The sequence below is a fragment of the Danio rerio genome, chromosome 17 (genome assembly GCF_052040795.2).
Source record: "Danio rerio strain M-AB ecotype USA chromosome 17, GRCz13ab, whole genome shotgun sequence".
NCBI lineage: Eukaryota > Metazoa > Chordata > Actinopteri > Cypriniformes > Danionidae > Danio > Danio rerio.
The window spans coordinates 5,722,501-5,737,500 of record NC_141037.1 but is presented as its reverse complement, the minus strand read 5'-3'; the positions used below and the strand labels follow the sequence as shown (position 1 = coordinate 5,737,500).

Below are 15,000 nucleotides of genomic sequence, written 5' to 3'. Positions count from 1 at the left end.
AACCATTGATATACAATGACTTGCCTATCTACCCTAACCTGCCTAACGAGCTAATAATATGCCAAAACAATCTGAATTTGAATTGTGTTGATTTGAATTATTGACAATAGTAATTTAATGAATCTGAATTTTTATATTACGTTAAAAAATGTTTTGAAGTTGAATTTCTTAACTTGAATTTGAATTTCTTATTTGAATTTCATACCTTGAATATAGAACATCTGAAATTTACGAAACACCAAAACACATTTTTTGAGCTGTTGACAGTCGTATATGTGTCCCACACTGCTAAAAACACTATTAGGACACCTATATTTCACAAAAAAGTGAAAATTGGTTGTTTTTGCATTATTTCGAGCAAATTCGTACTTCCTGTTTGAAAGTAATTTTTGAAGCTGCGTCACGGTCATGAGATCTTAGCGTGTATTCCAGCGTGTAGACTGGACGTCATTACCAAGGCGTCCCGTATTACATCTCTGAGTGCGTTGCATTCATTCATGAGTAAGGCTTGGTTCAAATCAATCAGCGCACTCCATTATTTAAGCGCTGCAACTTAATCAATATGCATGCTAGCTGTCTTAGACTGTATCTGAAACAGTGTTCAGACGGCAGAGAGACAACATGTCGTGTTGCCAAAAGTTGTGGGAAAAGAATAAGAATTGTTTGGAGATACGGGTAGCCAGTATTGCTTTAATAATGTGAAGGTTTTGTTTTCATTTTCTCTCTATGAGAGCGCTGCTAGACTCACGCGTGGATCCGTAGATGCGACACACGGCAGAAATGCATTTGTATGGAACATTTTTTACTCGAGCATTTCTCATCTATGGTGAGATCCGGATTTGCTGCTCGTGTCCTTTAAAAAAAGACGCAGCTCCAGTATGTGCTGATTATCCTGTCTACAGATTTGGTAAGTGTTTGCGATCAGCGCCCTTTCTTTGTTCGTTCAGATGGCAAAGTTATAGTTGGTATGGTCAGCTGTACTCTTTCAGTGTTTACAGACAGACCTTAGTCAAAATGATTTCTAAGTTACTTAGTTTACAGTACGTTGATATCACTACAATATTGAAAGATTCTCTGTAAATGCTGCTCTCTGTGTGTAAACAAGTGAACACTGTAAGCAAACTTTTGCAGATCATCGTGTTGAATTTTCGCCGCAATTTGTGACAGTATAGTTTACACACACACGGCTTTCTGACCTCCTGAGTTATTTTTCTCTTATACGACGTGCGGTATCAAACATCCCACCATCATTAAACACACTGTCTTTCTCCCCTGCGTGTGTGTTTGTTTGTACTCGGTCAGAAGCGCGACCATTTTTTATTCTACTCCCATTTTTATTCAAACCCTGCCCATTTTTCCTCCCCCTACACTCCCACCCTAACAAAGCTAGACACAACCACTTTCCTGACTTTTTCCAAACTAGAGGTGTGAAAACATCCTGCTGAAACGGGGATGGGGGGGGGGGTGTTTCATGGCCTTTTAAGAAACCTATTTTTTACCTAATTCCAGCCCCCCGCAAACCCACCACCCCTGTACGCTTATTTCACGTGGCCGCCCTTTAAAAACACTAGCTATATATTTATTATAATTCTCTGGAATATAATGCAAATTAGATTGTAAGCACTTCTCTCTTCGTGTTGTGTCTTTTAGAACAAATACAGAAACAGAAGAAGCTCTGTGGAAATAGCATTGTTTGGACTCCATTTTAGCTTTCTCTGCTATAACATTACAGCACCTCAGGCAAACTTAGTTTGCTAAAGGCTTGGCTAAGCTAACTCTGTAAAAGCCAATCGCTCCTTTTGCATTGCACTTTGAGAATATCACATTCAGAGATGTTGTTTATGTTCCCACAGCTACATTACACATCAGCAAAAAGTTTAACATACTATATGACATCGTAGTGGACCACCACTTTAAGCAAAGACGGCTATGAAAAACAAGTCTTTATTGTTCAACCTCTTGGTCTTTCACTTTACTTTGTTTTTAGATGAGCGTAGATGCTTTTATTGTTGCTGTTTAGTTTTTTTCTTGAAATCCTTCCAAACAATTTGTGCTGATTGTAGTTTTGGAGGCGTTCTGACCTCAGGACCCAACTGCTTCATTTAACCGACATAATAAAAAAGAAGTCATGACGTTTGTGTTTTAATGTAGTCTAAAGTTCAGGACACACTAAAATGACGGTCAGCCACTGAGCAGACGCCGTTAAGCATCTGTCGAGCTAGGATTTTATTAGTGCATTCCATACATCGACTCTCACAAAGTTAACATTAGATTGAGTTGGCCTGATTCAGCACGTAAATCAGCATCGGCCATTGGCAAAGAGAGCATTCTGATTGGCTGTTCAGCTATAAATCAGAGAGCAAGGAATAAAACTAAAGTCACTAAAGTTAGCGAACAATGAATGTCAAGAGGAAACACAAAGAAGCCGACTGTGATTTTGTCGCCTTTAATATTTGTAAGTGATTATCAGACACATTTTTACGAGTGAATCTCTTCATAGACAGTGACAATTACTGTGAAAAGGCTACCAAATGCGGCTTTGTTTACAGTTTGGAGTGTTGTTTTTACAGTCTTAATTTATATGTTTTTAGTTAAAATGCTATTTATTTACTTTTTTTATAAATTGACTGCATAGAAATATCCGAGCAATCATATAGCATTACACAAGCAACCATCCTGTATACCCTAATTGCATTGAAACACCCTGCAACCCCCTCTAAATCCTAGCAACACCATGTGCGCATCACAAGTCACGGTTTTCTATTGGTGCGTTTACATGCAGCTTTTTAATCCAGACCCAAACACAGTTGGTTTTCTCATCAGTTTAGTATGGCCCGTGCTCAAGGAGTACAATCTATATTCTCAAAATATCATAAAAAATTAAGGTGTGTGCTTACATTTCAATTAAACATTTAATACAATGCAGTTATTACAGCCTGATCTCACAAGGAAACGTAGCTATTTTACGTTTTGCCCATTTAGTGGCTAATTTGTACGAGTTTGGTCATACAAAAATTTACACAGAGGTGGAAAATGAAACCTGACCGTCATTAGGAGATGAGCAAATCATGCCAAATTGTTGCATGAATAAGATCGTACAAAATCATACGAATGAATGTTTCATTCCCGTGAGATAGTGTTCGTCATTATGTACATACATGTTTTTATATTGCACTCCTATTTTAAAAAGGATCTGCTAGTAATCATTTTCTGTATTACATTTGAAATTGCACTGCTGGTCCATATCTTACCTTAAACCAATCTTAAACCTACCTACGTACATCCCAGACCTTTACCCAGGGCCTGAGCAAGCTGAACTAGCGCTCTAATTAAACAATGATCATGCCGCCCCCACTTGGTTCATGCCATCCTCGCGAAAATAAAGAGCGGAGAGAGGGGAGTTTGTCATAAATGGAAGTAAAGAGCAGGGGTTGGGGGGGCGTTAATCGCAGGGGGCTGGGGGCATGGGTGGGTGGTGATGTTGAGGACGAAAGTGAAGACCATGGTTGGGGCAGAGGACGCCGCCCTGACTACTCTGCCACCCTAGGCGGCTGCCCTGCCTAGGTCACCTCTATCGATGTGCCTGCCCTGCCTGTACCTAATTTGACCTGTATCCCACTTCAAGAGTACCAGAAGTGCTGTGAAATACTATATGAATACAGTGTTGTGAATATCAGCGATGTAGCCCTCGTGAACACTCAACCTGTCATTCACCCGAACTACATATCCCATCATGTCCCGCAGTTACACAACTGTTTCAGGTCATCTCTTGATGAAACACACAACTGAAGCTGTTCAGGACTGATTACATGGACTACATACACACAACTCCGACACAGGCTCATTCTAAAAACGTATTCCCTTGGATATTTCTGGAGGCCGTGAATTATGTAGACGGAGGTACGTATGGCTGCATTTCATTTTCTTTAATGAACGCTACGGGGTGGTATTACGCCGTTCCTTTTGTCGCTTACTGGCTGACCGCTTACCTCCATGTGGAGGGCTTTCCCGCCGCAACCAGTTAGCTTGTCGTGTACGTCGGCGGACTTGAGACGCAGAGAGGAGTTGTCTGCGACAATGGCGACAACCAGGTTCGAGTCCGGGGAAGAGTGGTTCCAGAAATCAGGTAAGACAAAAACAGAATCCAAAAAATAAAACGAACAAGTGAACAACAGGGTGAGAAAGTGGTAAATTCCGAAAACTAGGTAAAAATCAGACGAGGGCTCTTCTTTTTCTGGATGGCTTTTGTAAACCGTCAGCTGGGTTTAGGGAAGTAAGCGGGCAAGCGAGGTCAATCTGTAAAATTGGTTGGGTTTGTTTTGCTGTTTATGTTTATTTTGCCACCTGCCTCGACTTGTCGCCTGTTTCACCGACTACTCTTTAGATTTCCTTTATGCTACCGTCTCTTCCTGTCTTGAACCTTGCCTGCTTGACAACTCTAATAAAAGCTGCCTTTGGAACCGAACCTTTGGTGTCAACCACCATCATTTCACACAGTAAATTAATTGTCCTTATTTTCTTGATGGAAGTACATAGTAATTAAGGCCACTTAATATAAAGTGTGACCAAACTTAAATTAAATGGGTTAACAGTAAATGATCATTTCTGTTGCGCGAACTAACGGTGCTTTCACACCTGCTGTATTTAGTTCGATTGAATCGCACTAGAGCTTGTTTACCCTTTTGGTGCGGTTCGTTTGGGCAGGTGTGAATGCAGCAATCGTACTCGAGTGCGCACCAAAAGCGGACCAAATAAGCGTACCGAGACCTGCCTGAAGAGGTGGTCTCGGTACGCTTTCAAACGAACCCTGGAGCGGTTCGTTTGTGGTGAGAATATGATTCGTACTAAAACAGGTCCAACCGCAAAAAGTACTGCACGTTTTGGACTAATTCAGCTGCCGTAAGCCGATGCGCTGTGCATTATGGGATATGGAGGAAAAATATTTGTTGACAGAGAGAGAGAGAGAGAGGGGGGGGGGAAACATTGCCTAATGGATCGTTGGTAATATTTACGCAAGATGACCATGTCGGGAGTTCATTGGCATTTTCCCCGACGTCAATTCTGACCAATCAATAAGCAGTTTAGGAAATATGTTCTACAACATCTGGCCAATGAGAGATGTGGATTTTGTCAGATGACTGCATTTTTTGGTTCGTTTCAACTGGTTCGGACCAAAGCCAGCAGTGTGGTGTGAAAACGACCCAAAGACGGCAGAAAATGCTACAATGTATCATTTATTACCCTTGGTCCAGACCAAATGAAGCGAACTACAGATGTGAAAGCACCCTTAGAAACCTTGCCAATCAGCACAAGTCCTAGAGTAATCCTGAAAAGAGTGTGTTATGTAAAATTGTGTACCGGCAGAAAGTCGCGGGCGGGTTCTGGGCGTCTGCATCTCCTGGCGTGCGTGTGGCAGCATGTGGTAACGTTTAGCTTCATTCACCAGGTCTCTGCAGGCCTCAGAAGATTTGATCAGCTCCTCGTTGTCCACCACATTCAGAAGGTAACTAGGATGAATGAACGGTAGCCGAACCACCGCCAACAGCTCTGAAACATGCTGGAAAACACAAGAAAAACACAATTGTTATATATTTATATCTTAAAAAGTCTTAAAATGTCTTCAATTTCAAAAACAAAAAAGTCTTAAATTGACTGAAATAGTGTCTTGTAGGTCTGAAATAATTTTAAAGGGGTTTTAATTTTCCTTTATGTAAAGCTACCCAATCCATCCAACACACATCCAATCACCAACAATACATCTCCAATATGCATGTTTTGCATACATTTGTGGTGCTGACAAAAAAAAGCATGTAAACAACTAGAGTCTGCTTGTTTTGACACATTAATTAAAGAATGTGGCTAAGAAATAACTAATTGGGGCAAGTACATTTTTTTCTCCTAGTCTATTAAGACAATCCTTAGCGTTAACCCTATATAAGGCTGAAATTTCATTCTTCATGGTTTTAAAAAGTCTTAAAATTGACTTGGTGAAACCTGCAGAAACCCTGTCACGGTGCGAAAAACACCAGTACTGATGGCCCGACATCTTAAAGGGATAGTTCACGTACAAAATGAAGACTGAAAATGAAAAGTGTTGTAAACCTTTATGAGTTTTGTGTTGAACACAAAATAAGATATTTTGAAGAAAGCTTTGAATTGAATTGACTTGAATAAACTAAACACACACACATACAGGAAGTCACTTTTGACCAATTACAACCACTGTCATTGGCTGTTGATTATTGTTTTGTGTGCGGCGATCAGCCAAAATAATGATAATAATAATAATAATAATAATAATAATAATAATAATAATAATAATAATAATAATAATAACATCAACAATTCCCTAACAATTCCATTTATATAGCACTTTTCTAGAGACTGAAAGTTCTTTGTAGTTTCAAAAGGCATTGAAGCACACACACACACACACACACATATATATATATATATATATATATATATATATATATATATATATATATATATATATGTGTGTGTGTGTGTGTGTGTGCTTCAATGCCTTTTGAAACTACAAAGAACTTTCAGTCTCTAGAAAAGTGCTATGTAAATGAAATTGTTAAGGAAAATATATATAAATATTATTATTATCATTATTACAAATTTATTTTATTTAAGGATGATTCTAATGGCCCAATTTTCTAATTTTGAGGGCCCCCAGAGATATGATTAGGACTCCTTGTATGAGATTCCCCCTCCCCCAGTCTTCACATAGTTTGAGGACCGAGACAGAGACAAAGTTTCCGGCAATTCTGATTGCAAAGTCATTCAGTGTGAACCCCCCGACTGAACGACTGACTGTATGCTACCCCAGATAGTCAAGCAGTGTGAAAACATTTGTGACGCGACTTCTTTGAAAACCGTGCAGTAGAGATCTGCGCGGGACTAAATTTTGAATCCCGCTCCCACCCGCCAGGTTTTAGCCCGAACCCGACCGCTCCCGCTTATATTAAGAATTTGTTGTCCCGCTGCCCGATCTGCCCTGTTTTTTGCCCGCCGCACCCGATCCCGCTAAAGAGCGGGGGGAGAACAAAACCGAAAATCACCCAGCTATACAGTCCAGACAGCCAAGCTGTCTGTATAAACACACACACAGCACCAAGCACACACACACAGACAAAGCTCTCTCTCTCTCTCTCATACGCGCGCGCGCGCACTAACACACACACAAGCACCAAGCAGACACACAGGCGTTTGCTGTTACATCAACTCAAAGGCTTGTAATACCATGTATCAAGTATCAATGTAATAACAAAAGGTTTTATATAAAGGTATATAAATACTGAGCCGCGCCAGCTCCGGGCCGCAGCGCACATTACTTTTGGGTCGATTCTGGCGCGGATGCAGCAGCATCGGCTCGCTTACGGCCACCGCATCTGGCCCGATTGATTCGGGCCGGAATCGGGCAGTGAGTCCATGAGCAGAGTCTCCGGCAGGTGAGAATCTAGCCGGAACTGGCCCGAGTGTATTTTGCTATCTGGGAAAGCTCTCTCTCTCATTCCCGCGCGCACACACCAACATACACACACACAAGCACCAAGCATACACACAGGCAAAGCTTTCTTTCTCTCTCTCATTCGCATAGCAATATCCGTGATATTGCTAGACAGCCCGCTCCCGTCCCAAATTAAACCCGTTACCGACCGCTCCCGCGAGTTATTCGGAAATTTATTCAGACCTCTACCGTGCAGTTTGAACTCGGCATAGCCGAAGGAAATGAATGAATGTTGAAAATATTAATTAAAATAAATAAATACATTCATTTATTTTCTTGTCGGCTTAGTCCCTTTATTAATCAGGGGTCACCACAGCGGATTGAACCGCTAACTTATCCAGCACATGTTTTACACAGCGGATGCCCTTCCAGCTGTAACCCATCTCTGGGAAACATCCATACACACTCATTCACACTCATACACTACGGCCAAATTAGCTTACCCATTTTACCTTTACCGCATGTCTTTGGACTGTAGAGGAAACCCTAGCACACGGAGGAAACCTGCGCGATTGCAGGGAGAACATGCAAACTCCACACAGAAACACCAACTCATCCAGCTGAGGCTTGAACCAGTGACCTTCTTGCTGTGAGGCAACAGCACTACCTACTGCGCCACTGCGTCACCATAAATAATTACACATGAGCGTGTAAATAAATGAATACATTTTCAATGAACGACTAAAAGACAGAACAAATCAGTGAACAAAGAAACATGTCCAGTTGGACTTGTAGCTATATATTCACTAAGTCTGGTTGATCTGTTAAAGCCACATAAAGCACAAGGTCAACAGCCAGAGTCAGATCACACCAACGTTATCAGAGCTGCTCAGTTTTATTTATTTGATAAGCGGCTGTTTGAACAGCTTGACGTGCAGGTGATCCTTACAAACACCAACGGTTTCCATAGTGAACAATCCCAGAGTGCCTGTGCTCTTGTCCAGTGCATAACAGTAAATCAAACAACCAATAACACAAAATGCAAGCAAAATGCAGCACCAATAGCTTGGAATTAATTACAGGTATTAATTTTTATTTTTTTTTTACCAAAGATTAAATATTAGGCGTTAACAAAAACACCAATTGACCATAAACCTCTGGAAGCTGGATAATTGCTGCTTACAGCTATATTCATTTATAATACTGCTCATCACTGGTACATTATAAATATGGGTTGGCATGATGGCTTAGTGGTTAGTCACAGCAAGAAGGTTGCTGGTTCAAGTCCCAGCTGGGCCAGTCGGCATTTCTGTGTGGGCTTTGCAAGTTCTCCCTGTGGTTTGTTTGTATCGGTTTCCTGCAGTCCAAGGACATGTGGTATAGGTCAGTTGGATAAACTAGACTGGCCATAGTGTGTGTGAATGAAAGTGTGTGTTTCCCATCACTGGGGGTTCAAGAGTCAGATTGTACTCCCAGGGCTGAATTGCTGAATTTTCTTTCTTTCTGTTGTTTGTTTGTTTGTTCATTAGTTTTCTTAATTTCTTTCTTTCTTTCTTTTTCTCTTCCTTTCTTTCTTTCTTTCTTTCTCTTTTTCTTTTTTCTTTCTGTTGTTTGTTTGTTTGTTCATTAGTTTTCTTAATTTCTTCTTTCTTTCTTTCTTTCTTTCCTCCTTTTTTTCTCTTTCTTTTTTCTTTCTGTTGTTTGCTTGTTCGTTCCTTCGCTCTCTTTCTTTCTCTCTTTCGTTCTTTTTTTCGTTCTACTGTTTATTTGTTCGTTCTTTTGTTTGTTTATTTGTTCTCTCTTTCTTTTGTTCTGTTGTTTTCTTTTGTACAGTAGTTCATTTGTTTGTGTTTCTTTCTTTTGTTCATTTGTTCTAATGATTGTTTGTTTGTTTGTTCATTCGTTTGTTTGTTCGTTCTTTCTTTTTTTCTGTTGTTTGTTTGTTCCTTTTTTTCTTTCATTCTTTCCTTCGTTCTTTTGTTTGTTCATTTGTTCTTTTTTTCTTTCATTCTGTTGTTTGTTTGTTCTTTCATCCGTTTGTTCTTTCTTTCATTTTTTCGTTTGTTTGTTATGTTGATTGTTTGTTTTTTTATTTCGTTCTGTTTGTTCATTCATTCATTGATCAGTTTGTTCATCCTTTCGTTCGTTTATTTGTTTGTTTGTTCTGTTGTTTACTCGTTCGTTTGTTTATTCATTCATTTTTCGTTTTGTTTGCTTGTTCGTTTATTAGTTCTTTCTATTGTTTGTTTATTCATTCATTCTTTCTTTTTTTCTTTTTTTTCTGTTGTTTGTTTGTTTGTTCAATCATTTGTTCATCCGTTTTTTATTTCTTTCGCTCATTCATTCGTTTCTTCAGTTTTTTCTTTCTTTTTCTTTCATTTGTTTGCTTGTTCTGTTGTGTTCTTTCTTTCGTTTTTTTCCGTTCTTTTTTTTCTTTCTTTTGTTCAGTTTGTTCGTTCTTTCTTCCATCCTTTAAAAGTGATATCGCGTCTTTGGTTTTGCACTTGGGCGCACACTGCACTCACGGTTCAAGCATACCGCACTACAGCCCAACCGAATTGGCACACCTCTTTCAAACGGGCCAGGGCCGGCCTACTAAACCCCACCCTGGCACGATTCCGAGGACTCACAAACCAGTCAAACGAACCAGGAAATGGGGGAGAAATAAACAAGGGCACAGCTCAGATAGCCTAGTGTGAGTAAACCCTTATTTCCATTGTGGTCCTTGATGTGAAGTACAGGTTATAATACTCCCGGAAACAGGTACACTGAGATACTACATTATAAAAGTAAATACAAGTAAAATAACATTACAACAATAAAACATACTGTAAAATCCATCAACATGCTATTCTGCTTAAGAGCCAGCTAAAAGTCACCACATTAAACATATGCCAGTGTACAGTAACTGGCAGTTCATTCCGCTGTGGTGACTACAGATAAATCAGTGAATAAGCCAAAGTGAAGTGAGTGAGTGATAATAAATATAATGTGTTATCAGGGCTGCTTAATAGATAAGTTGTCGATTGCATCAGCAACTTGATGTGCAAACACACTTCACCAATGGGTTTTGTAAACATCCCAGCATGCCTTTGCTTTTGTCCACTTCATCTCCAGCGAGACTAAAAACAGCAAAACACAGGTTTCAAAGCTTCGCCAGCACTTCCAGCAAACCACTGAAATCTGCATGCAGGAGCGAGCGGATGAAAGGTCAAAGATTTACTAGCACCAGTGGTGGCATTTTACTAAAGTCCCCAGTGAGACTGGCAAAATCTGCAGCACCGCATTCACACACTTTATCAATCTGCCATTTCAGGTAGGAATTCAAAACCAGTCTTGGTGCGAGGACGGATCAAATAAATGAAAAACGGTATCTGAAAAAGGCTTTTGGAGCAATCTGGAGGCCGGAGGAATCCCTCGGGATTACAGGCGTTTCTCCAGTGCTCAGGCAATCAGGGCTTATCGACTGAATGATCTAGGAATCCAAATGCAGCTCCGTTCGCCACTCGGCTGAGCAGATCCGCAATAATGTCATGCCATGAGGGAGTCTGAGTACGGCATGCTGAATACCAGATGAAGACTCTGAAATACACTGATGGATGAATCACTAAACGCAGCGCTTCAGCGGCTGACCTGCGGAAGGCTATGAAGATGGAAATGCAAGGTCAGAAAACATGGAGGCTTTGAGTGCAAACATTACTGTTCTGTTGTGAAGCAATACAATCTTATGTGCTTAAGCTACTGAGGATAGAATAAAACTCATGAATTATACTATTTTTTTACATGACCAGACACAAGAACAGAATGAAAAGCAAACAACGCACAATGGATGTGTGATTCATGGTTTACAATCACAGCAAAACACATGACCAACAGCAGCAAAACATAGTCGATAAGAACAAAGCATACAACCAATAACAGCTAAACACAACCAATAAGATCAAAACACAAACAATAAGAGCAAACCACACAACCAATAACAGCAAAACGCAACTAATAACAGCACAATACAACCAATAAAATAAAAACACTAAGGGCTCTATTTTGACGGTCCATGCGCAGAGCGCAAAACGCAGGGCGCAAACGCTTTCAGGGCGTGTCAGAACGCGTTTTTGTTAATTTACAGACGGGAAAATCCACTTTGCGCCGTGGCGCATGGTCTAAAAGGGTTGAGTTTATTTTCTTAGTGAGTTATAGGTGTGTTTTGAGAATAAACCAATTAGAGTCTCATCTCCCATTTCCTTTAAGAGCCAGCTGCGTCGCGCCAAGAGCGCATTCGCTATTTACAGGACGTAAAGTAAGTGTAAGTGGAAAAACTGAGCATTTCACAAGCAAACAGTTAACAGTTTTTTAACAGAAAACTGTTAAACAGAGCATCTACTGCGTGAGAATGAGAGATAATGGAACTACTTTCACTTTCGCTCTTGGATAGGGAAACCTTTACACACAGACATCAATTAGTCTATAAATAATTAATTGCGTTTGTTAAGCGCAAATATTCGTTTCAAAACTATTACTAAATTCAGTTCTAATTTCCAGCAAACCAATAAATGAACAATATTAACGAAGTATGTTCAAAAACCTGAGTTATATCCTAAAACACATTATGTAGGCTAGAATAATGTTTTGTAATATTGTAATTTTTTATATTTATATCCTATATCTATTCTTATTATATCCTATATTTATCCTTAATATTAAAATTTTTTCACATGTAAAGATATTTGGCTATTGCTCTCTTGTGCGTATTAAGCAGTGTGTAAGCGAGGTGCAACTCTGCGCCACAGTTTAGACCGGGTTTGTTTTGGTCTAATGAAAAATCTATTTTAGTTTCTCAAAATAGGAACGCGCCAGCCGTGCGCCTCAAAACGCCTTCCTTTTTAGACCAGAACACCTATGGGAGCACATATGAGTGCTAATGCTTTTGCTATTTAAACAGCATAGCGCAACGCCTCAAAACGACTCTTGCGCCAAGCTGAAACTAGCAAACAAGTATTGAGCCGCGCCTTGCGCCACATTGCGCCAGGTGTATGATAGGGCCCTAGGGGTGTAACAATACACTCAGCTCACGATACAATGTGTATCACGATGTAATGTTTACGATTCGATATGTATCACGACATTTGGAATAAAAATTGAAAATAAAACTGAAATGCAAATTTTATAAAAAAAAAAAAAAAAATGTTTTTTGAATTACCAAGAAATCGTCTTGGAATCATTTTATTTTCCAAACGCTTTCTTATGGTGAAGTCATGAACACTCACCCTAACTGAGGCAAGTGAAGCCTGCAGTTCATTAGATGTTGTTGGGGTGTCTTTTTGGACCTCTTGCATGAGTTGCAGCTGTGCTCTTGGTGTAATATTGATCAGCTAGCCGCTCCTGGAGAGATTCTCTACTGTTTCATGTATTTTGCCATTTCATTTTGAAATCGCCCAGTCTCTTTCTTATGGTGAAGTCATGAACACTCATCTTAACCGAGGTAAGTGAGGCCTGCAGTTCATTAGATGTTGTTGGGGGAGTCTTTTCTAACCTCTTGTATGAGTTGCAGCTGTGCTCTTGGGCTATTTTGATCAGCTGGATAATCCTGGGAAGGTTCTCTACGGTTCCATGTTTTTTACCATTTCATCTTGGAACCATTTTTGCCCTGTCTCTTTATTTTGGTGAAGTAATGAACACTCATCTTAACTGAGGCAAGTGAGGCCTGCAGTTTATTAGATGTCTTTTCTGACCTCTTGCATGAGTTGCTGCTTCACTTTTGGGGTATTTTTGATCAGGTGGACACTCCTGGGAAGGTTCTCCACTGTTCCATGTTTTTTTTTGCCAATTGTAGTTCAAGAGTTCGCCCTTAGCTGATGACTGATTATGAAGCTAGTTTGGCATGCTGTCCCGGGAGAGAGCCCTGAACTCGTGAGATCCTCGAGCCCGGGGCTCCCTCCCGTTTGCAGGGCAAGAGGGGAGTCCGAGTTCAGGTAGGTCTCAAAAACTCCCCTGCTTGATAATGTTGGAAGTAGATTGATGCTGTGAAGTGTCTATGCTGTCAATTTAGATTTGTCAATTTGCTTATGTTACATGTTTTTGGTCTGTGGAAACCGGAGAGCCCGATGAAAACCCACGCAAACACGAGGAGAACATGCAAACTCCGCACAGAAATGCTTACCTAGCCAGGAAGTGTCCGAGCCGGTGACATTCTTGCTGTGCGGCCGTGGTGCTAACCACTAGGCCTCCGTGCTGCCCTGACTAGGAAATGGGAAGAGTAGGGGTGGAAGGGGGGATTCTTAAAGACGAAGAGGGCTAAAGTAAGTTACTCTGGTTATTTATAGTGGTTTAGGAGTCGTCTGATTGGTAAATCAGTGTTAGCTAATGTGGACCAGGTGCTATCAATCATAAGCACGTGCTCCTCTCGAAATTAGTTTATAAATAAACCTCACATAATGGTTCTCGCTGTAGTACGCTGCAGTCCCAACACTTTAGAAATGGCTTTATAACCATATCCAGATTGGAAGATCTCAATTATTTTCTTTTTCATGTTTTTATGCATTTCTTTGACTCTCAGCATGATGTCTAGCTTTTGATAATCTTTTGGTCTACTTTACCGTCACGCAGGTCCTATTTAAGTGATTTTTTTTTATTGCGAACAGGTGTGGCAGTAATCAGTCCTGGGGGTGGTTTGAGAAATTGAATGTAGGTGTGATAACCCAGAGTTAGTTTTTGTTTTAACAGGGGATGCCAATACTTTTTCACACAGGGCTATGCTGTTTTGGATTTAGTTTTTCCTCAATGATAAAAACCTTAATTTCAAAACTGCATGATTAAATTGTGTTATCTTTGACTAATATTTTAATTTGCTTGATGATCTGAAACACTACAGATTTTACATGCAAAACAATAAAAGGCCATGAAACCCCCTCGTTTCAGCAGGGTGTTTTCACACCTCTACTTTGGAAAAAGTCAGAAAAGTGGGCGTGTCCAGCTCTGTTTAGGGGGGAGTGTCAGAGGAACTAAAGGGGGATGGTGTGGGAGTGTCTATTTGGGCACGCGCTGAGTTTCAGAGTCAAAACACACACACACACACACACAGGGGAGAAAGTGATGGTGTTTACATGGACATTTGTAGTCAAATTATTTGCCAAATTATTAAAAGGTGGACTTTAACTGCAGTTTGGCTCTTTCATTCAGGGAATTCATTCATGTCCCTCGCGACAAACGAGATATTTGATTCGAGGAACTGCTGTAAGCGTGTATTTTTCATGCAATGTTTGATACCGCAAGGCGAATGAGAGAAAAAAAACCCCCTCTGCATTTCACGGAAACTTAGATGCACACGGCAGGTAGTGTCAGAAAGCCGCGTGTGTTATTCCAGTCACAAAATGCAGTGAAAATCCTTCACGAGGTTATAGTTTGGTTGTGGCGCTAACATGTTTACTCTGTGCAATAGTTAGTTCGATACGAACAAACTGAATAAACAAAGAGCACTGGTCGCTCACTTACCAAATCTGCAGAGACAGAACAATCACCAGCATCTAGAGCCACGTCTTTATTAA

General features: G+C 40.3%; 1 protein-coding gene across 6 annotated transcripts in view; it reads right to left on the bottom strand.

The window, feature by feature from the left end:
* LOC100334314 (kelch-like protein 29) overlaps nt 1–15,000 on the bottom strand; it is a 376,785-nt gene that overhangs the window by 94,144 nt on the left and 267,641 nt on the right. For all 6 annotated transcript variants that reach the window (XR_015512889.1, XR_015512890.1, XM_087289939.1 and 3 more), the window contains one exon: nt 5,359–5,557. Coding sequence is in view for 4 of the 6 variants with exons in the window: in XM_087289939.1 (XP_087146065.1) it covers nt 5,359–5,557 (199 nt within the window). In the remaining 2 variants the exon portion in view is untranslated. The remainder of the gene's footprint in view (nt 1–5,358; nt 5,558–15,000) is intronic.